Source organism: Platichthys flesus, chromosome 15 (assembly GCF_949316205.1).
Source record: "Platichthys flesus chromosome 15, fPlaFle2.1, whole genome shotgun sequence".
In the NCBI taxonomy this organism is placed as follows: Eukaryota; Metazoa; Chordata; class Actinopteri; order Pleuronectiformes; family Pleuronectidae; genus Platichthys; species Platichthys flesus.
The window spans coordinates 19,276,283-19,299,582 of NC_084959.1; the positions used below are offsets into that span (position 1 = coordinate 19,276,283).

General features: G+C 40.1%; 1 protein-coding gene across 1 annotated transcript; it reads right to left on the reverse strand.

The window, feature by feature from the left end:
* Nucleotides 1-1,171: 1,171 nt before the first annotated feature.
* On the reverse strand, nucleotides 1,172-16,748 carry c15h21orf91 (chromosome 15 C21orf91 homolog). Its single transcript, XM_062406770.1, has 5 exons — nucleotides 16,630-16,748; nucleotides 14,787-14,917; nucleotides 6,246-6,737; nucleotides 5,108-5,170; nucleotides 1,172-3,711 (listed from the first exon to the last, which is right to left on the reverse strand). The coding sequence occupies exons 2-5, from the start codon at nucleotides 14,911-14,913 to the stop codon at nucleotides 3,536-3,538; spliced, it is 858 nt and encodes a 285-aa protein (XP_062262754.1). The 5' UTR covers nucleotides 14,914-14,917; nucleotides 16,630-16,748; the 3' UTR covers nucleotides 1,172-3,535.
* Nucleotides 16,749-23,300: the final 6,552 nt, after the last annotated feature.

Below are 23,300 nucleotides of genomic sequence, written 5' to 3' on the forward strand. Positions count from 1 at the left end.
TGATGCTTTTTGAAAAGAGGCATTATATTTTTATGATACGAATTACTTATCACATCTATTTAGTTTGTCTTGTCATTTGTCAATCATGTATTTTTAAAAGGATTTTGGACTTGAACATGTAATAAAGATTAAAAAATGGTTGCACCTGATGTTGATGTCATTTTATCATAAACTCATCTCCAGATAGTAATTATTGTTATGCATTAGTGTAAAGGGTGTGGGGTGGTTATTTCAGAGGCTATGCCATTCATGTAATTAATTAGCTAGTTTAACTTTTGGTTACCATCTGGGAAATTGTCAACTGGGTCAAATTCATCGAACACAAAAATTATAATATCTTGCTGCTTTGGTAGTCATATCTACACCATTCTATCAAATTTCAAATTTTTTAAAGTCACGATGTTGATATTTCGTTTTCTCAGGATATTTTAAAAGCTGTTTAATCCATGTGAAGTTTAGCCTTGTATTTTCATTGTTATTAAAACCCTTACCACATCCATTAGTTAACCACGCAACAAACACACAGGATCATTTGCTGTTAAACTTGTAAACCCTATTTGACCACAGGGAGGCACTAAACCTCTATGCCACAGTGCAGCAAGCAAACGCCTCATACATTTTTTTTCCATTGTAAAAAAACTTAAGTCAACCTTGGAGTCATAATCAGAAGAAATGATAGTGAAACCTAAAGTTTCCTGAATGTCTCTAGTCATTTTATGTTGACACTGTTGTCAGTAATTTTAGTAATAATTTCAGTTAGATCTTTAAGTCTACAGGGGTGTAGGGCCAATACCACACAATGTGGCTGATCTCTGAACATTATATTCCATCTTCGTGAACATTGGATATTAAATACTGTGTAGTCAATTACATTACATAAAATTAGCATCCATTAGGGGACGTTTTCGGGGTTCGACATCTTGCCCAAGGACACCTCGGCATGGATGGGGATTCGAGCCGCCGACCTTCCAGTTGGAGTACAATTGCCCTACCCCCTCAGTCACAGCCACCCGAATAATAATGTTTTAAAATAATAAAATACATAACATAATTTAAGCTGCTGCCTTATCTTTTAAATCACATTTTTGATAGGAATCAGTTTACTGAAGTAGCATCTTTCTTTTTCCATTCCACTATTGGGAAAATAACCTCATATCTGAGCAGGTTGTAAAAATATTTTTCACTTTATTGGAATATCTTTACAAAAATTACAAAGTCGCTTAAGCTTAAATCACACAACCTGTGTGATGTCCAAGAACACACACAATAAATATAATATAAAACTTCACACAACACAAATAAAAAGCCTTGTTCAACATTATAAAAACAAAAGATAAAAAAAAGTCAAGTGAGTCCAATAAAGAAGGAGGTGGAAGCCAGACAGGTATGTTTATATTTCCGGGAAAAGATCATGAAAAAACAGAGGCACAGGCCTAGGCATGTTTCCACTGTAAAAGAGAAAACAAACAGCATTCATATTGAAAGCACAAACAGAAAACACAACTGAAAACTTCTCGTCACACCAATTTCAACAGTGAACAAAGTGAAACCAAAACTGAACAATTTAAATCGAGGAAAAATGTTAAACTTGAAACCCTAATGGGCTCAAATACATTAAATCTCTTACAAAGAGAGCGCAAAGAGATATACTGACATAGCTGAGTTCTTCTATTTATCAACCTGTTTATAAACTTGTTTTACCTCCAGCTTATTATACACCGGTAGCTCTGACCTCCTCTGAGGAAAACTCAGATAACCAATAGTCTTTATCATAGTTTCAACTTAATAAGGCTTCTGATTTACTTGTCTTTCTTGCATAGGATTCCTGAATAATAAACTACTGTAAGCAGAACTTCAGGTTGTTAAAACCATCCCTACGTCCTTTTTTGTCTCCTTTTGTTAAAAAATAATAGAGTTGTGGAGGCACAGGAGACCAAACTGTCCTTTCTGTATTGCTGTGACCTCAGCTGGGATTCCTTCAATTTAGAAGAGAGGGCAACAAATGAGATCACTGAATATGAAAATACTCAACAAGATTTATAAATCAAATCATAAAATGCACACATTGTGTTCGGGAGAACAAATCGTTTCCACATCCACACCTTTTAGACTAAAACCTAAAGTTCATTATCATACAGTTTGGTATTTCAACTTCCTCTTATAATATGATCAATTATTCAAAGCTTAAAATTCAAACGCGAAACACCACAAAAACAGACTTTGGTTTTTTCAGCTGGGTTTCTCTCTCAATAGCTTCCTCTTTCACTAGTGCTTTTTCAGTGTAAAGCCAGACATGACTTGTGCTTAACAGCTATACCACGGACAACAAGCAGCTCTGCACTAAATGTCAAGTAAATATCACCAACAATAAAAGGTTTGATTAAAAAAATACCTCCTATCTTTGAGATTTGGGGAGGGTATGTTACTGATATTTCTATGTGCTGCTTGACAGAATTAGTTCATGGACAATCACAAAATAGTGAATAAACCCACAGTCAGAAACCTGCTCAGCTAGTAAAGTTAACATGACTCTGATGTGTTTTTGTTGCACAGGGGCATCAGGGTACTTTTGGGTGTTGTCTTATTCCTGCACTTTTCCAAATGTAACTTGATTTCAGTTGCCATCATCTTTGTGTCGCAATTTTTTTAGAATACTTCTTCAATTAAAAAAAAAGACATTTCATCTTTCTTAGTATGTATACTTATGTGCATTTTCTCCAGCATTCTCTCCAGCAGATGAAGTTCTCTACCATTGAACCTACCTGATCTATATCACATTTCAGAGGACCACTTTTCATAAAGTATCATGACAACTTTGGCAGTTGGAAGAGAACTTGTGTTTTCAGCCATGATATTGCTAAATTTTGCTTTAAAAAATACTAGTAATTAAACACTACTGCTGGCAGTGGCTGATGGTTAACATGATGGAAACCATCAACATAATGTTCTTCAGTATTCAAGTAGTCACCCACGCCTCGTTACAAAATACTGTAGCTCACTTCTGCAGAAAGCCACCAGATAACATTTGAAGGAGTGTTTCACAGTGCTGACATTAAATGAAAACTGAAATGGTTGACATCCAACTCATTAAAAGGAAGTAAAACCAACATAACATGTCAATGTAAAATTATGTAGACAAACCTTTTTTTTGTTTGATAAGATAAAAACCTTGAAAGTTATTCTTTAAAGACCATGTAAGTACATTTTCTGACCATGTGCAGTAGCCAGGACTCTGAGCCCCACCTGGTGTCAACATACATCAAAGGTATTTTTAGTTAAGTGATGTTCAGCTGTAAGTCCAGCAGCAAACTGCACCCCACCATTAATCCTTGTATCATCCACGAACCATGCAAACATAGGCCTTGTCAACCCAGCCCTTATTGTTGCTCTAATGCAGAGCTCACAGCTCAGTGTCACCAAAATGTCATAGCAGTCACTCAGTATAGATAGCGGATATTTCCACCTCATTGCAACCAGCATGCTGACGTGTCTGTCAGTTTCCTCCTAGCAGCAGAAAAGTATCAGGTTTGCCACCTCACTCCACAGGGCCGCTGCTGCTGCTGCTGGCTTTGACCCCGGCTCTGCTAATTTGCAGCCAGGGCAGTTTGGCACAGTTCTTAAAGAGCTGCTCGATGGCAATGTGCCGCACGTGCAGCTCTGACGCCAGCGAGTCTTTCTCTTGCACGGCCAAAGTCAGCCCCTCGAAGACCTCTGTGGGGAGACAGAGAGGAGGAAAATGGGATTCAGCATTTTCATTCTCACATAAGGTCAATTTATACACAGCCAAACAAATGGTGCGATCTGGAGACACACATAAGAGAAACAAACATGAAAGAGAAAAATCGATACTAGTGATTACTGAAGGAGCAGAAGCATGCAGTAGACACTGATCTGATTTCTCTCTTGCTACTGGCCAGAATGACCATTTGACTCATCTGATCACTCACACGGAAACCCTCAAATGACTGGGACATCGTGTGCCAACCCTCTCAGAACAACATTCCATGATGGAAATAGTACATGAGCTACCCAAGACCTTAGTGAGATAAAAATAAAACTACTGTTGATTCAAATAAATTGTTTCTAGCATAGCTGTTGTATGTTGTTGTATGTAGCAAATTGGGCTGCACCTCTCGCTTATTCTTTTATCTAAAATACAATTTAAAACTTCTCATTTATATTTATTTAATCATCTTATTCTCATCATTCTCTTAAACACAAATATGACGAAAACAAAGTATGCACTGCAAGTCATTATACCACAACAAAAAATAGCCCAGTCAGAACTGCTATTCTGCCTTACAGACCCATACAAAATGAGTTCCATTAAAGTAGAATGAATATATCAATCTACATTAGGCTGTCAAACAAACAAAATGAAAACCAAAGATAAGTTACTTTCTGGAGGAATATCAACACTGTGTAAAATCAAGGTTAGCAGTCTATCAAACATTTTAACAGGAACAGGAATTTCTTCTTTTCCTTATTTATTTAACTACATTACACATATAAACAATCTAAACAAATATGAAGAGATAAACAGCTTTAACTTTTATCTTTCTTCTCACTTTCTCTGAGTGAGAGATGTAAACTCTACCGTGAGCTGCCAGGATTTACTATCATTAAGTCAAGAAAAGCAGCGCAGGTTAAAATAAGACTGCTGTAAATGTGAGAAAAGTTTTGTTGTATATATAACGTATATAGCTAATAGATGATGTTGATTATGTTTTACCAGCCCTAGTAGCAAACAATGGGCTTGCCTGATGAATAATGGAGTCAGCAGACAGGTAGGGTGTGCATGAGCAAGCACACTGCACGATCCAACACAGCTGATGACATGGAAGGAGATAATGTGTTGACCAGAAGACTTCCATTGGGAATTTTGTCCCAGCATCATGGAGTCTGATGCTCTGAATCTATGAGCTCACACTCAGACTGTGTGCGTTGATTTAAAACACTCTTCACTAATGCAACTTTCATTTGGAGATTTCATAGAGATGAGATTTACAGAGCGCAGCAATTACATTTTTTTTAAGTTGAGAATATTGAACGTGTTAAACTCGTTAAGACGTTAAGAGTTCGATGAATGCCAGTATACGTCACTTACTTTGAATCTGCATCAGTAGCTGGGAATTCAGCTGATGGAGCTCGTCTACACTCATTCTGGTCACTAGAAAAAGGGGAGAAAAAAGCCTTTTTGTATTTGTATGAGAGGTAAAGACTCTATAGTGACGACTAAGCCACAAGTGACTTATCAATTAAAATGACAATGGTTACAGTCAACTCGTGTAACTTCTTAATGTCTCAACCTGTATAATATGGTACAACTTCGGGACTAATGCCTTGAATTTGTTCACAACCTTCTTAGAATTTGAGCATACAGGAATATTGTGAGAAATGTGTTACTACACGGAGGAGCTCCAAGAGAAGTTTGAGCTGTTTACGAAAAGAAAAGCATCATCACAGACTGGCACGGACTCTAACCAGCTATTTAAAAAGCATTAAGAAACCTGATGACATAATCATCAAAACATCTAAAATGATTGACTCATATATTTGTGCAGGTTTAAGATATTCAGAGCAGTGAGTGCGGTTGGTTATATGATGAGCTAAAGTAGATTTACACACAAATGCATGCAAACTGCATACCTGTCATCTTTTATTTTGATAGTAAAGAATTTATAAGTACAGTTTGGAAGGCTCTCTCACATGATCTGTAGTCCTAAGCAGATTTAGTAGTGATGAGACATGAGACAGCCCAGGACAAAATATCAAGGTTATAGGAAAATGTATTTCTCTCTGGAGATACCTCAAAGGAAGATAAAGGAAGGACCAGGTAAATGTGTCTCCTGGTGTTGTGTAACTGGTTTGTCTGCTGCCCTTTAAAGAAGAACTGCTCTAAAGCTTTAGAAATCTCAGGAGAGATCAGACAGAGTAGTTATCCTTTTCTGTGGTTGTATTGTGCATACCAGGGATATTCTATTAAAATTCAGAGAGGTCCAGATAGAGAAAATTTGCTCAAGCAAAGGGTCCAGAACATCATAATGTTCAACTACTGTTATGATACAGGGTCAATATATATTGAAATATTACAGGCATGTTAAAAGTTTGTAATGTGTTTAAAGTTTATTTTTTGCTTAACTAATTTTCAATTAACCATATCCAACAACTGTTTTTTCTCAGTCGTTCTCCATCTTCTACTAATCCTATCAAGTGAAAAGACAATTCATCTTAAATGGGCTCACGTTCAGCTCTGCTGGGACCCTGGTGGCCCCCTCCTGATGGCTGGTTGCGCCCATGCTGGCCTCTCCTGCCGTCACTGGTCCAAACCTTAGGTTGTGACTCCTGTAGGAGCCCAAGCTCCTCCACTGTGTGGCACTCCAACATCCCCATGGTGTAATCAGGCAGGCCCGTTGCTTTGCCCATGTCCCAGCAAGGCGTGTAGCGGGGGACCTGGGCATCTGACTGTGGCAGCAGCTTACAGTCACTCTGCTGGCTGTAACAAAGAAGCTTGGTCCCTCGTCTGCTGAGGCCATTGGTGGAGACAGAGTCTTTGTTCTGGGCATACTGGATGATGCGGTTCAGTTTCTGGCTGAGAGCCAGCTTCATGCCCTCGTAGGCACTTCGGGAGACCTTGGAACGTGACAACTTCTGGTTGGCGATGAGATGACATTTCTCAAAGCAGTCTCTGTGGCCACGTAGGGACTTTGAATGTAACAAGGTGGCAGAGGAGACACCTGCATTCACACAGACAAAAATCAGTACGTCAATATTGTCAAAGGCATAAGAGCAAACAAGATCTAGGATTCCTAATCCATATAAAAGTACCTAAATAGATGACAGAAAATTCAGCAGTGATCCCAAAAGCTGACCGATTGATCTTACCACCGCAAATAAATGTAAATGAGAATGAAAGCTCACTAAAACTGGCAAACTGACTTATCGCAATCTCTCTTTGAAAGCTGCTTAGTGTGCAATGGATTAGCCAGTAGTGTTGAGACAGTGGGTGGATAATACATCATCCCAGTCTCAACACAAACACATAAATCATAATTTTACTGAGCAACAAGGGGGGAAGGTGCAGAGAGTTGTCTCTGTTCACATTTATTTCAATTACAATCATTTCTAATTAACCTGTACTACTAAAACAACATAACATATAATTAACAGTTTGTAAAAGAGTTTCCACTTTGTCTTTTGTTTATCTACTGTAAGTACAGACACAGGATACAAGTATTCCCAATTCAACAGAGGACGAACCTTAGTCCCAAAAACAAAACAACCGTTCTCATTTAAAAGGGGAAACTGAAAAAGCTTCTTCAGTACTTGGGCTGATGTATGCTGACGGATCCAGCCAAAACTGGTCACACTGTTACCAATTTAGCCTGGACTGACAAAATGAAGACAGAGCAGGTGGACTAAAATTAAAACAAGCAAAAGTGGGTCAGATCAACAAAGGGAAGCTGAAGGTGAAAAGAGGATAAGAGTGAAAAGTGTGTATGACCGACAGTAAATAGGCCTAAAGTGAAAGTGTGCTGAATAGGGGTTTAGGATTCACGGCAGACATTTCTCATCAGACGGACGGACTTGTTGGAACCTGAGGTGAGGAGATTAGTCACCATTGTTCATCTAGATATAAGAGCTCACTTAGGTAGGTTTACCTCAAACGCCTCTTTTCAGCACATTACCAGAAGACAACATGGCCTGGTCCTAATGTCATCAGCCCAACACCACCTGACCACAGTACATACACAAAGCCTAACAATTAGTGTGGTCTACAAAGGATATGCTTAACCTTACAGACACAGCACACAAAGGGGAGTTCTGCCGATTTCTTTGAAGGAGTATTTCTTTTTTACTCCTGCAAGCATCATTAAACAAAATTGCTCAAGGGAGAGTTAAAGAGTTATTTCCTTTATCTAATTTGGGGTGTTACAAAAGAGAATGCCGTAGGTTGATTGTAAAGCCTGTTCGTGCAAACTCATTCTTTTTAGCTAAATAATTAAAATTGTCTTGGCATGTCATGTCTGTTCTCAGTTCAACTTTGCTGTACGACTTCTGTGTGTGCATACTGCCTAATGAATAGCCAATGAAATGCCTCTCTAGTAGCTGCAGGAGCTTTGTGCTTGTCATTCTATAATCTGATCAGTCTCTGTCTTTAGATCACCAAAACACACTGGCTACCACTTGCCTAGCAGGAAAATCATTGGCCCACAACCAGGGCAGTGCACTGCCAGCCAAAGACCTCCCTCACAGCTAAGCAGCTTAGCACTACTGCCTTTCATGGCTGCACACATACGTAAGTGCAGGCACACACACTATTCACTGGTGGAGAATCCACATTGTTCAGCAGTCTCAATGAGAGACATGGAGCACAGCAACCCTGACAACCAGTGAGCTTGTTCTTTCCTGCCCTTTCTAAGGAGGGAGTCCCGGAGTAGAATCCTGCTATTCAGTTATACAACTTACTAAGACACAGCATAGACACAAGTGCAGGTCTGACAGATTTTTTTTAATATATTCCTGAGCGCAATGAATAATTATACATCAATAGAAACAGGAGACCCCAATCCTCAGTCAAACCAGAAAAAAGTATGTTGAATGAACTCATACAAGAAATAATACTCCTGATGCTATGTTCATACTACGCTTATAAAAATCTGATATCTAACCAGGATCAATAAAATCTCTTATTTGAGGTGAAATTAAATATTTTAAAAAGGTGTGGAACAGCCAACCAAATCAGAAGTTGTAGTCCCAAAGGAAATCCGAGAATTTAGGCTCAGAAATTTTCAGAACTAGAGGAGCAGCATAACTCAGACACATTCATGACTTTGAGGTTAGATATTTATTTATGGTAACACAATTCAGAGAACTCTCCCAATATGACGCCATACAAATCCACAGGGTGAGATAGGACATCTCTCTGTTCCAACTACTTCTGCTCTCTATTTAGTGGTCGCGGTTTTCCAGTTTTTACTCAAACATCCTCTTTGTCAACTTGGTTTTGCCATCTAGGAAAAAGCTCTGCCTAAAGTTTCAAATTTGATTTATGCTACCAGATCATAATACACACACTGCTGTGCTTTACTATAAAGTGTTGTGAACAAAGTTACATGTTTTTATCATGCCTTGTGCAGCCATCTACAGACTTGTGGTTTTGCTCTGAACAGCATGCGAGTGTCAGGACTGTTTGTTGCACACTTCTGAGCTGACAGTTGAGAAATGGTACCAGTGTCAAGTGGGACAGGGGTCATCGTTGGTAAGGTGTCCAACAGATCAGCATGATAAAGCTTAGAGCAATATGTTGTTGGCAGCTGCACGGGCCAAGTTGGACACTGACATAGACCTCACACGGTCAACTCAGCAAGAAGTGAATTCAAAACCAGCTGTTGCCATTACAGAGTTGAAAAGTACAACACAACAGTCACTATCTACTACAGTCTGGAAGAATAACCCTACTCAGTTTTCCTTCGTTAAATTATAAGAACCGGACGGCACTGGCACAGTAGAGACACCGCCAGCACAGATCAAAAACTCCTGAGATTAATTTCGTAAATTCTAATGTCAGTGAGGTCAATGGACCCATGCAGTAGCAGGCAATTCTGAAACATGATTAGAGTAATAAAAGGAGGAATGAGCAACTGGATCAAGAAAAGAGAATCCTACACCACACACAGGAGAAAAATACTGTCAAAAAAAAAGGCAACGATCTTTGATAGCCATGTAGCCTGTTATATAAATATCATTCTTTAATTTATTCATTCTTTACATTTTTCCAAATCATTCCGAAAAAGAAAAATAAGTCAGTCATTTTATAATGAGAGACAGCATAGGAAACGACTGTGTTTGTTCTTGATTAGTTTCAATCTTAATATTGTAAAAAACATAATGAATAATTCTAATTACAATGAAAATAATCTTTTATGGAGTTTAAGCATAACTACCCAGACATTTATGAATATCTCTGTTGTAAACAAAAACAAATTATTCTGCAATTTAGAACTGACAAGTAACAGTATGTGCTTGTTTAAGCGCGCTTACTTTGTAAATAATTGATATTCTGCAAAGCATTTCATGAGCATGAGTGTTTGGAGAAAATATAATTTATAATTACAGCTATATTATCATTCCTTTTCCAGGATGATCATCTTCATTTTAACTTTATTGAAAGCAATCATTTATGTATAAGTCACACTTTTCTTCCCTGGTGTATCGTCCAGGGCAGGTATGTGTGGTATTGTAAACTGAACTGTAACAGAGCTATACTCCTCTCCTCTGCAGTGGCTGCTGTCGGACATTACAACCCTGAATGTCACTCTGGTAAGAAAAGTAGTGGCTAACATTGGCCAGATATCACATTCAGATGTTCACTATGTAGTTGAGTTAGTGTAGAACTTGAATAAACTCCATGAGTTTACTTATTTATATATACTGGGGGGGGGGTCAGCGGTGTGGACCATACAGTAGGTACAGAAAATATCAGGGATTTAACTGTGTTCAATTTCACAGCTACCGAGCCTTCCACACGCAGCAGCATATTTGGGCCTCTCTATACATCCCAGGGTGGATAGTTCACTGACAATGAACGAGCTGTTTACAATAGTCTCTGTAGAGCAACCACAATCAGCTGCAACTGCATCATTCCAGTCTCTGGCTGTAGGAACTTTCTGTTTTTGTTTCACTCCAACACACAGCTGAGCACATTATCAAGCCTCAGCAAATATTCAGTCTGCATTATGTAACAGATAAAAGAGGATTTACTGAACCGTGTCGCTCAGCACACGTCTTGTCTGAAAGACCACTGAAGGAACGTGTGAGAGGCTAAAAGGTCACAGTACTTTCTTACTATAGCTCCACATCACTTGTGTGTTTAACAAAGCACAACTCCAATCCAATGAGGCCAGTTCACCAACAGTTACAGTTCTGATATTAAATTCTTATTCACTGAGTAGCAACATCTAAACCTTTAAGTCTGATGAAACTAAGACACTTAATATTGATAAATAATCAAATACAATTTTGATGCTTTGAAAACTGCAAAGAGACCAGGACTTATAACTAACTGTACCAGCTAGTTTACTGTACGTTTCTGTAAACACACCGACTTCATTGGTGTTTCGACTGATATGAGTTTATACAGATAATAACCAAATTGTATGGGTCAAGTATTCCTTTATAAGACTTTTGCATATCAGGTATAGTATGTCTGACCAAGTCATATTTGAATCGCATATCCAACTAAATAAAGTCACACACACACACACACACACACACACACACACACACACACACACACACACACACACACACACACACACACACACACACACACACACACACACACACACACACACACACACACACACACACACACACACACACACACACACACACACACACACACACACACACACACACACACACACACACACACACAGACACAGACACACACACAGGAATCCCAAGCCTGGTTTGGAAAAGAGGTAAAGTTCTCTTAGCTACTTTGCAGAATTATCTGCAGTAGTGGGACTGCAGTAGCCCCTCTTGTTATCTGCTGAACTGTTTTGATGCTCAAGGCTGTAAAAACAGGACTAAGCTCAGATGGTGTGGGAAGAAAAAGAAAGGAAAAACCAGCTCTGAATGTGAGAAATCCCATGTTAGGCAGATGTTGAGCAATATATAAACAGGCACATTTCTACAGTATTTTGTGCTTTGTGAAGAAACCAGCACATACACAGGCCAAAGCAGTTTCCTCAGGAAACAACCACTTGGAGGGACAACAAACGCTGCACATCCTGAATGTTTATCCCGTTTCAAAAAGCCTTCTCTTTTACTTCTGTTGGTACTGTGGGCAAGTTAGAACCCCCCCACTTCATGTAGACCTACAAACAAAAGGTACGAAAAAAAGAAAGACACTTTAAAAAGGCAATCCACTAATTCCAAATATGAAATATAGTTTACTCGTCATGATTATTCCCTTAAAACTTTTGTTCAAGTATCACACCTCGTCCTTGCATTAACATTTGTTTTGGGTGATCAGATTGCAGTCTTAAAGAGCAATAGAGCTACATATAAGTAAAAGGCATAAACGGCCCCAAGATGCATTGAGGACAGATTGTAAATCAATATACCAAAATACATTCGTTGTCAGGGACACACTGTGACAACACTGAACACAAATGTTAATGACACTCTCTGACCGGCTGACCGGCTGACTGGCGCGGAGAAATGCGGGTCCGGACCCAATAATGGAAATTTAAATTTCGATTAATACAGCAACCCTACGACCATCTTCTTCTATTCTCTTTCTTTATGTCTGCTGTTTTGTGGAGCTGCACAGACAAGACAAGGATGTAATATGAGCAGGGCAGAATGATCAATGTGAAAACTGGAGAAACATTAATACCAGGTGTAAATGTAATCAATTGAAAATCACATCTAGATACAATCTGGATATGAGACGTGTTAATGCCAGGTGTAAAAAGAGTCTATGAAGCTAGATGTGGACAAACACCCTGATGTCATGACGGTTGAGTTCAGGTTGCGTTTGCAGGTGTGCAGACTGTGGAGAGGCGGTGGTCTAGTGGTAGAAACTTGGACTATGGGCAGAGAAGGTCTCTGGTTCGTCTCTGGTTCGACTCCACGGAGAGACAACAAAAGACGAACCTGGATTGATCTGTCCAAAAATCCAAGAATCTCCCTACCCTGTCTAGTGCCCCTGAGCAAGGCACTTTACTCCCCCAACATCTGCTCCCCGGTCGCCGTACATGGTCGCTCACTGCTCTGTGTGTCCTGCACACAGATGGGTTAAATGCAGAGGTTAAATTTGCCTGCCATTGCATGAGTGTGTTGTGCATGTCTGTGCATGTGTTTGGTATAAATAAAACATATCTTAATCTTGAAAGAGTGGAGTTTGAAAGAAGACTGTAATAAGTGTAGCAACAGTCAAATAAAGCAACTATTGAGTGACATTAGACTATAACAACTAGATAACCTTGGAGCTTGTCCCACACTCTAGATTAAAAACAGGCTCATTCAGCCATGTGTCTAAAACTGTAGGGAACCATTTTAATGCAAAGGCATACAAGGTCACACACGAAGATTCTGAATCAGTGATGACATTTCCTTAACAGTTTTGACCAATTTACTTGATCATTTAATTAAAATCATGCAGACAGAAATAAAGACAAAGGGCCATTATGCAAGACACAGCCATAATATGTGCATTGCAATATATTCTCCTTGTTAAAGAAACAAGAAGCAATTCTACCACAATTGCAGCTGATAAATATTCGAAACCAGCATAGATCAAGAAGGCCATGAATATTCAGTGGCAGGAATTTACCTTTGAGAGAGCATGACATGGTTTAGAACAGAAAGACACTGGGAGGTTGTGTGTGTCTGTGTTGTGTGCAACAGGAGATCATCCTTGCACTATATATTTTTTGTATTCTCCCTGTGTGGTGATTGGAATGCTTCTCTCTTCTCATTTAATGGAGGATTGCAAAGGATGAATGAGTGTTGCAGCAATAAAGTCTGCATGAGCAGTCAGCCGCCACACGGCCTGGCCCGAGGTTCATCAAGCCTAATGGAGGCACATGCAGCTTAGCAGGCCCCCCCTCCCACAAATGAAACGCTCAGCCGCATCAGATGCACAAGCTCGTCTGTGACCACCCCCGCACCCTCTTTCCCCCCCAGCCCCAACAGTTACATAACCTCCCCTTTATTGCCACATATGATACATCAACCCCGAGAAGCACATGACTCTACCGATACAGTATGAAGTCTTGTCTGAGAAAAGCTTTGGGGACACTTACGTAAAAGGCCAACGAGCTCATTGTGTCCTACCTGAACATAGCATCATGGCTGAAGCATTAAATGGAGCAACCCTTGTGGCATGTCAATATTTTCCTAAAAATTTTGACTGAATATATAAATAGTATAGGAAGATATAGCAAAGGGAAAATTCTACAAGGACCCAGAGAACTGTATGTGCAGGATACGGCTGCTGGGGGACGAAATGTGTAAACAAGTCAAACTAAGTCAACCGAACGAGATACTCCTCTTGGAGAACTCACACAATCATACACCAATAGCATGTGCACACTCACTGCCTCCTGCGGAAAATAGCTTATATATCTATGAGACAAGTGCTGAATAAGAGGCATATCCATCCCCTTCTGATTTCCATTCTTCTTCAAATAGGCCACCCATTAATTAAGGGATGAAAAAAACTTCAAACACACCCTTGAGTTGGAGTGGAACATCAAACAGTCGGATCACAGCGGCCGGCTGCAGCGAGGGCTTTTGTCCGACAGGCCCATTACCCCTTCACATACATGTTTTACGTTGGTACTGGAGAGGATAAAAGCTGTGTTTGTAGGCAGCAGTCGATTGAGACATCCACAAATCTGAGCGGCTCCTGGGCTCTGTTACAGCTCCTAGTGAGAGCACAAATCTGCCATGATGGGAAGTGATGATCAAAAATGTTTTTCCAGATGTGATTTACTCTGTGATCTAGATACCAGTACTGATCTATCCACTGAATACAGTTTAATGTGAAGGTTATGAACTGCTGGGGTTGAAGACAGATTTCAATTCTGAATCCCAACAGACAAACATGAGTGAAGATGTGGAATGTGTGTGTGTGTGCATATTCAGAAGTTAAAAGGATGGCGCGGTCATACAGTAGTTAAAAAGAGCAAGTTATTTTCCTTCTCGCCACTTTTATCTTCATTCAAGTGAGCAAACGACCAACATGTACCCTAGAGACTGTTTCTTACCTTCAATGCTGAGTTCAAAGCAGACATGGCAGAAAGATAAGGTCCCCGTCACCGTCTCTAGCTTGCAGACGCTGCAGATGTTGTCATCGTTCAGATCGATGTTCACAAACTGCTGCTCTTCATCCATGGTGCTTCAGGGGAAAAACAACAAGTGAACACAGCTAAACAACATGAGCATACACAACCACCAAGATCTGCTTTGCCAATTAGGTCATACTTTCAAATACACTTATTAAAAATGCAACTTTGGTGGTGCCAGTTGGGGGTAGGGGTTCATACTGTCTTTGGCACATAATACAGTAAATGAGACATGGCAGTGTCCCATTTTAGAGATTTATTTAAATTTTTGACATTTACTCCTTAACTGGAGGGAGAGATAGAGAAGAGGCGTCAGGAAAGAAGGTGGGAGAGAGGTCCCTGCCTTAAATTAAGATGTGGAAGTTGTGGGTATGAATTGTGACCATTCAGTTACCAGATGCTCTGTCTGTGTCCGCTCTATGTTTTCAGTCAGTGATGTTATGTATACCCCATGAGCTGATGAAATAGTGCAGCTAACTGCAGATTGAACCGATAGACTGCTTCTGATCACTGTAGCAACAAACATATCAAGAATTTAAACAAGATCTGACATCATCTGAGTTGATAAGAAATAATCAAAGAATCGGCAGTCACATCATAAAAACAGGAAGAATATATGTTTCAAGACTGGACTCACTTTTAAAATTGGTGCTAGCTAACTTTGGTTTGGACACAAACAGCCAGAAAGGATCCCTTTCAAAACATTTCGAATGTCTATATTGTCATGCTCCCTTAACAAGACTTCAGCAGATATTAACTCTTTGTTGTTTTGTATGTATTTATTCATTTTGACTGTCTGCTGTTTTCAGGTCTCTTTGAGAAGGCCTGAATAACTGACGATTTAAAAAAACAGCTGTCGGAAAAAGCATTTGATCAACTGTTTACCATCCACACCTGATAGAGACTGCTCAGATGTGGCTTCCCCCAGTAAACACTTTAGTGTTAGTGTGTCATTGTCAAGTCTGTATCATTCATCTTTTTCTGTCACGAATCAGAATATGCAACAATGCACCTACAATGCTGTCAATTGCATTTGTGAAACTAGGCATCCTAAGGCCTCCATCTGAAGTGTAAGGTCCACAAGTTCTGTCCTCCAACTTTAAGAGGTCAAAGTTAGTTGTAGAAGAAAAAGTTAATTTAAGTGGAAAAAGGTTTCACAAACAGAACACCTTGACACGCTCCGCTGTGAATGGCACAGATGACACAGGAAGGTTTCCTACTGCTGATGTTTTTGAGAAGGTGAAACCAAAACAATAAAAGGGAGTTTTTCAACTGTACGTAACTGGGTGTTATTGTCCTTACACGATATCTAAGAGATTATAGTAAAGACACAATTATACAGGGCTGGGTATACTATCAAAAAATAGTCGGTGGCTCAGGGGAATAACCATTGGGAATGAACACGGGGGGGTTCACAAGTGTAGTTAACCTTCGCCACTGCGTATATTTCTCATTGTCCCCAGTTCAACTGCCTCCAGGCCTGTTGAATGCTGCTTCGCCTATGAGCCCTCTGAAGTACACCTACATCCATGTGCTTAATGCTAACTAACAAGTACACGTGCAGCCTTTAATATATAAACTACTCTCAACTGTATTCCTGTCAACAAACGCTTGCTAACAAGAAGTTAAGCTAGCAGGAGAGTGGCATCCTCCTCCGACCGCTCGGGCTGATTCGTGACCGTTATTTGACGCTGACAAACCCCGTGGTGTGGAACCGGAGGACGGCGCCACCATGTTTGATGACAGCACTTCTAACGGAGCTCACCTTCGTGGTCGAGAGTTCCGTGGAACAGCTTCTTGTTGAGCGCGGACTCCTTTGGTCTCCTTCGCCTCAGTGGGCGCACACACAACACTCAGCGCCGCGCGTCCGCGTGAATCCACAGAGAAGCTACAGGAGGCTGTGAGCAGCTCAGCCGACTAAACCACTGACGGACCTGAGGGGTGATAGAAACCAGCCGCGGTCTAAATGCTCAACATCCCGCCCCCGATTAAACACAGAAAGCAGTACACGTTATTTACTATATTTAAATACACTAAATTATTTCATTTTAATTAGTTAATTTCCTTAAACCATCCACTTGTGGTATTAGTAGCCGCGTGAACACCACTACATTAAACCGAAGTAAATCCTCCTGGCGTCATCAAAACAGTTCCACATCAGAAGCAAAGGGAAGTTAATTGGTTTTGACTAAATTAATTTATAGTTACACAACAAAACAGCGGTAACAGTTTGTCTTTGGTTTATATAAAACATGAAGCCACAGGCTTTCATTGTTGTACTTGAACATAACATGGAACCACACGTGGGGGATTCCCGGTGAAGCCCTGAGAGGAACCGCCATTAATAGCTTTAGGAGAAATTGAGGAAATCAGCATTCAAAGTAAGATCTCTTCTTTGTCTCTCCAATATATAACTGAACTCATTTCAGGATCATTGTGGGATTTGCTCCTACTTCTTAGATTAAGCTCCTGAGAAATATCCGTGGTCCTGTCTTATTTAAGATCATACAGTGCTCCCCTGTCTGTCTCCCTCCACTCATCTTTATTTGTGTCAAATGATTATATTCTTTAGATAAATGATCCAAAACAAAACTTGATTGGCTTAAAATGAGTCTATGCAATATCTGAAAGTGCCTCTATGATCAAATTCTATACTCGTTACTCTGTCAAATGCTGGCCATCAAAGGTCTGTTAACACAGATAAACGTCAAAGCGGTTCATACACTTCACAAAGGCAGTACTACATGTGGGACATTGTCAGAGGTTGTCATCCATCCAATAAGGATTTATGCTGACTCTCCTGGCTCAAGTGACAACACAAAGGGATCACAGGCTTTACATTTATTTTTATATGTTATATATCCTGTATTATAAACTCAAAATGACATATTCTAATGATAAGTGAGAGGCAATTTTATTAGGCCATCCATATTATTTGAAAGCAAATGCATCTGTATGCACTCACACAGTGAGGCCATTTTTGTCAGGCACTGTGCAAGCTATGCAAACCACTGAGCAACTGTCATGTAAATTGCATAGCCACAGTATAAGCTCTGGTATGGCTGTGGGCATCATTACTAACAAGTCAGGTACAGTTTCATACAGTTTGGTTTATTCTGTGAATATTATGTATGTTCTGTGTCATGTGCTGGTGTGTGTTAGGGCAGTCTAACAGACAATAAGACAATAAGAACATTCTGCAACTGCGCTTTTTCAGTTTTTCTTGAATGTTTAGACATGCAAAGAAAAATAGCTCCTCACATGATTTCACATATTTTAATAACGTTTGTTGTTGTTAATTTACACAAAAAAATGCAATTGATGATTGTTTTTTAAATTTGTTCTGTCACCATAATACTCAGAGCTGTATGTAACTTGGTAACAACAATCCCCTGGATATAGACTAAGCAGTTACAAAGACTTTGAGCCATCTCCTGGCCAAATAGCAGTAGTACAACTGCTACCAAAACTGCTGTTATGTTTCATAAACATAAGGACTCATAACAATGATTATAGACCTCAAATAAACCTGTTTGTTTAAAGGTTTGTCACAAAGAAAAACGTAATCTCTTTCTCTGTGCATTGGATCCACCTCAACATGCTAACAAAATTACAGCCGTCTATGAAAACATACACCATACTGCGATACCCCACAGGTTACACACTCTAAATGTTGTGCACTCACTTGGCCTGCTGTACGTCCTGGAGCAGCAAGCAAAAACTGAGATGCTTGTCAGGCCTTGTGTCCACAATATGCCCCACAGGCCCTTTGCCTTGGCAGCTGTACACCCTCTTTCATTGTGTTTTAATTGCTCAGTTACACAGAGGCCTTGTGTGTGCGGTATGCCAGAATTAAGATGCTATCAAAAGAGTTTGCAGTTAATAAATACGCTAATGGGAGTCTAACTGGACGTCTGAGCAGTAAAACGACTCGCAGAAGTCATGCTGCCAACAGAACTCACAAACAAACCACTGCCTGGTTTGAGTGCTTACTTGTGGCTATAAACACGGACAGTCATAGAACACAATGCTGCGTCTACAGATCAGCCTTCATTTGTAATCGCAATCACGTCAATTTATTTCAAAGGAATTGAATCAAGTTTGCCAAGAGTGATGTCACCTTGAGACAAATCCAGACATGTCCCCAAGCTGCTCCATTAACACACAGCAGGGACACATGTTGACACAGTGGCTGTACACACTGGTTATTGTCTGGTGACAGAGGCTTGGTTCTGCTGCTCAGATACTTTTCTCTCACTGTGGATGTTAACCTCAACACATCCAGTTTTAATTCTCACCCTAAGACTTTCAGGAAACTACTTTTCCCTCTTCATGAACTTCAACCAAAGGGCAATTAGAAAAAATGCGATGAGTAATTTGTTATGGGCTGGGTAAGCTCATCTCTAAATCTACAGTATAATAATAATATCAAATGTTTTCCTCTACTTAATGGATTTAATCTAGCTGCCCTTCATTTCGGTTCAATCATCTACTTTCTGTGACATGGCAAATGGTATGTTCACCTTCAGTTAACCATAAATCTTCCAGGCTTCCTCGTCAATGTTGAGTGTGCCCACATACATATTTTAACCCCGAGGCCGTGCGCATGTTGCTGCTTGCCTAATATCTTGAGAGACGCAGGCTCAGATCTTGTCCAGCAAGTTCTGCGAGGTTAACAACAGGGGAGAGGGAGAAAAGTGTGGGTAGAAAAACAACACTCATGAGCATGAGCTCGATTCTCTCAACATCCAGTCACAGAGTGGAGAACAGATGTTACTGTGTGGCAGTTTGTTTCCTCTCAGATCATCTGTAAATGAAACCTAAATGAGTAAAGGGGGTTGGGGATGAAACAAAAGAGACACAATTGGTCTGAAATATTTGTCATTTTAGAGCTCATGGCCATTGATAATCCTTCTGTATTTAATACTATACTGATCATCTTGATAAGGGCCTTGCATCAACTCTGTAAATGTTCACTGGTTGTGCTTTGTCATTGGCCTGACAGAGCAGTGAGCTGTGACTCAGCCAAACTGAAAAGGCCCTAACATAATCAAACAAAGGGGAAACCAGACGCCTTGTCTGACAAGAAGGAAGAAATCTTTGAGACACTCATCGATCACTGATCTGTCCAGATAACCGGCCACACTGACTGAGGAGTGGCTGAGTCTAGCAATGGACTATATATGGATATAGCAACATGTTTGATGCTGCAACATTGAGAAGAAAGCTGTAAAGGTTATTAAGTCAGTTAAATTATTGCTTCTTTTTTTTTTAGATTGAAATAATCTTACAGTTTACACCTCATAACTGCTTGACCCTTGTAAGAGTTTGTGGAAGAGAGTGTTGAAGAGTACTCACCAACTCTCTTTTATGAACTTCCATCTACCTGCTCATCAATCCATGCATAAACCCATCCATACCTGTATCGCTTTGAGGTCCAAATCCCAGCTGACAGTTGACTTGAGGCTGGCTACACCCTGGACAGTTGGCCAGTTTCTTGCAACCTATATATTAAAATATTTTTTTTTAATAAATCGTCATTATTGTTTGTACACCAACATCCACTTATGGCTTCTCAAATTATACGATGAGTTACAGTTACAAAATACACTTAAGTCTGCTTACAACTGCAGTATGTGTATGTTATAATGCTAAAAACATGATTTAATGTAATCTTAGGAATGTTTTTTTTATTATTACTTTTTCCTAGGACTGGAATAATGTGTATACAATTATGTAGAGACCCCTTGAAAATGTATCCCATAAGAACTGCAATATTTCTGAAATGTAGTGGAGCATAAAATGGAAAAACTCAAGTGAAATACAAGGAACCTCAGAACTGCTCTGAAGTGCAGTGCCTCAGTGAACTTATCTACTTTCCTCCTAGAATTCCTAGTTTGAGATTGATTTAGAAAACATGTTACTTCTCGTTTTCATACTAGCTGTCTTAGATTGGCGTGAAAACTAACAACACTTTTAGTAAGTGAGTTCACAGCCATCCCAAATGAAATAACCTTTCTGGACTGTGATGGATATTTGAATCTTTGAATGTCAAATATGCTCCCAGAAAACTGACAGACCTGTATTTTCTATTACTGACTAAAATAAACTCATTCATTTTGTAAGGAATGAAAATATGGGCGGTGTTCTAGGGGGTAGAGTAGTCGTTCTCCAACAAGAAGGTTGCCGGTTCAATCCCACTCTTCCCCATCTGCATGCCGAAGTGTCCTTGGCAAGATACTGAACCCCCTTAATGGGCCCTCACAAATGTGGAGTGTACTAATTGTAAGTCGCTTTGGACAAAAGCATCAGCCAAATGACATGTAATGTAATGTAATGTAAAATGATCCTAAGTACTACCACTCTACAGTTTACAGGCCAGAGGTTTGGACAGCAGGTTACGTCCCATCCGATCAGAGAAAGAAAACAGGCAATCAGAGCTTCATGTCAGAGCTGGAGGTGACGCCTGTTGGGCTCCTCCTCAGCATAAAGGAGTCACGGCCCCCCGGCCGGTTTCCTTCCCTGGAGCTCCTATGACTCATGTGATGGTAGGGACTGAATTCATCCATCAGTTTACACTGTGAGGTGCCAGCTGAACTCTGAATTCAAGAGAGCCGGAGAGGGGAGTAGAGGAAATGACTCATGTCTGTACAGTGCAGTGGTTAACTCTAGAGATATATGTACACCACAGGTTTACAGTGGGTTGAGATATCGCTATTTCTCAACAAGAGCCATAGATTCAGTCATAAAGAGGACTCGTTCCCATTTTTCTGAAAATGACACGATGTTACACAGCCACAAGACTCTTTTGAGAGGAACAGATGAAAAACTAGTGTTGTCCAAAACTTTAAGAAGTGATGCAGACTGGAAAGCGAGAGTGTATGGTCAAAAAAGTTGGAAGCCAGTCTCTGCAAGCTGGCACATCAAATTAAAATAAGTTATCCCCGTTAATGAAACAAAACATTGATTTCACAAGTTTAAACAAAGAGACTCATACATTATACAACATACTGATGAGAACACGTCTGAACTTCCTGGCACTGATGAAGGAATCATTAACCGCAAAAGTAAAGAATGCACACAGTGAGAGTATGTATAAATTGATGTAAACACACTGACCAAGGGCTCACTACCTAAAATATTAGAAAGGTGTGTTAAAGAGGGCTCACATACTCTTGGTAAGGTAGCTACCTGGAAAGTAGATGTCAGTATTTTTTTATTTATAAACTGAAATCAGAGTTTTTTTTAACAGTACCTGTGAGGTTCCCCAGGACTTAGTCTTTGGCCCATTTATGTCATAAATTTAGCCTGCACCTAAAGGTCTGTAGAAGTAATTTCTCTGCTGAGACATGAAGTACTGGTAGTGTTTGATGTTTTTCCACTTCGTTTGTGTCATTTTTGTCCTGTTAACCGAACATGAACTAACCTGTGGGATAATCATGTTTTTTTGGGGTTTTACTGTAGGTACAGATCATCTTATCTGTTTGTTGTGTCAGAGTAAAAAAACAGAAATCTGGTGATTTAAATGATAAAGACAATTGTAGCCCAGAGGGAAGAAAAACTCACACACATCACTCCGTGTTACTGCTGAACATGAAGCTAACACAACTGTCTTTCAAAGACAACAGCAGTCTTTACAGGGACATAGAAGCTGCGATTGGGCAACAAGCGCACATTATCTTCCCCAGAGCCGGAGCTGAGACAGATCACCCGGCAACAGGCATGGAAAGAGCCCTGTGTACACAAAACAGAGGCCTCAGATTACACACTTTTCACCACTCATTTTCCGGGTCTCAGCAAACACTGGCTATAAAAACAGGACAATTACAACAGCAGCAGCCGCACTATGTTTCTCAGGTTACCAGAAGCCGAGCCCTTGAGGCGTCGGGGGTGGCACGTTGGCTTTAGAAAGTGATGAAAACCTTAAGTGGTCTGAGGAATTAGCCAACAGGCGGGAATTGTAAGTAGAACTTCAGCGCCCCTTCTCAATCATCCATCATCTCACAGCCTGCGATCCCCCTTGGGGGCCGTTCCCATGGTCTGTGCCAACCTGAGCACGCTCCGTGGGAGCCGGAGTAGAGACATAAAGATAATAACAGAACAGGTGAAGCTGCAGATGCAGACATGCCAAGTCTGGTCGACATCAAGGCCGATAAATCCTGCACACATGCAGGTGGAGCAGAGACACTTACGACAAGAAAACACTCTCCCACAAGCCTGCTGCAACATGAGGTGATGGAAGAAAACTTGTGCTTACTTTGGACAAGTACAACATTAAATAAAGGAAGAAGACAAAAATAACAGTTCAGGATTGTGGCTCTCAGTGTCAGGCTTGAACTCAAATCGCTTCAGCATCTTGTTGAAAGAGTTGGTTCCTTAAATAAAATACGAATATAAAACTAGAAAACCTGATGATAAAAGTTGCAAAGCAATTTA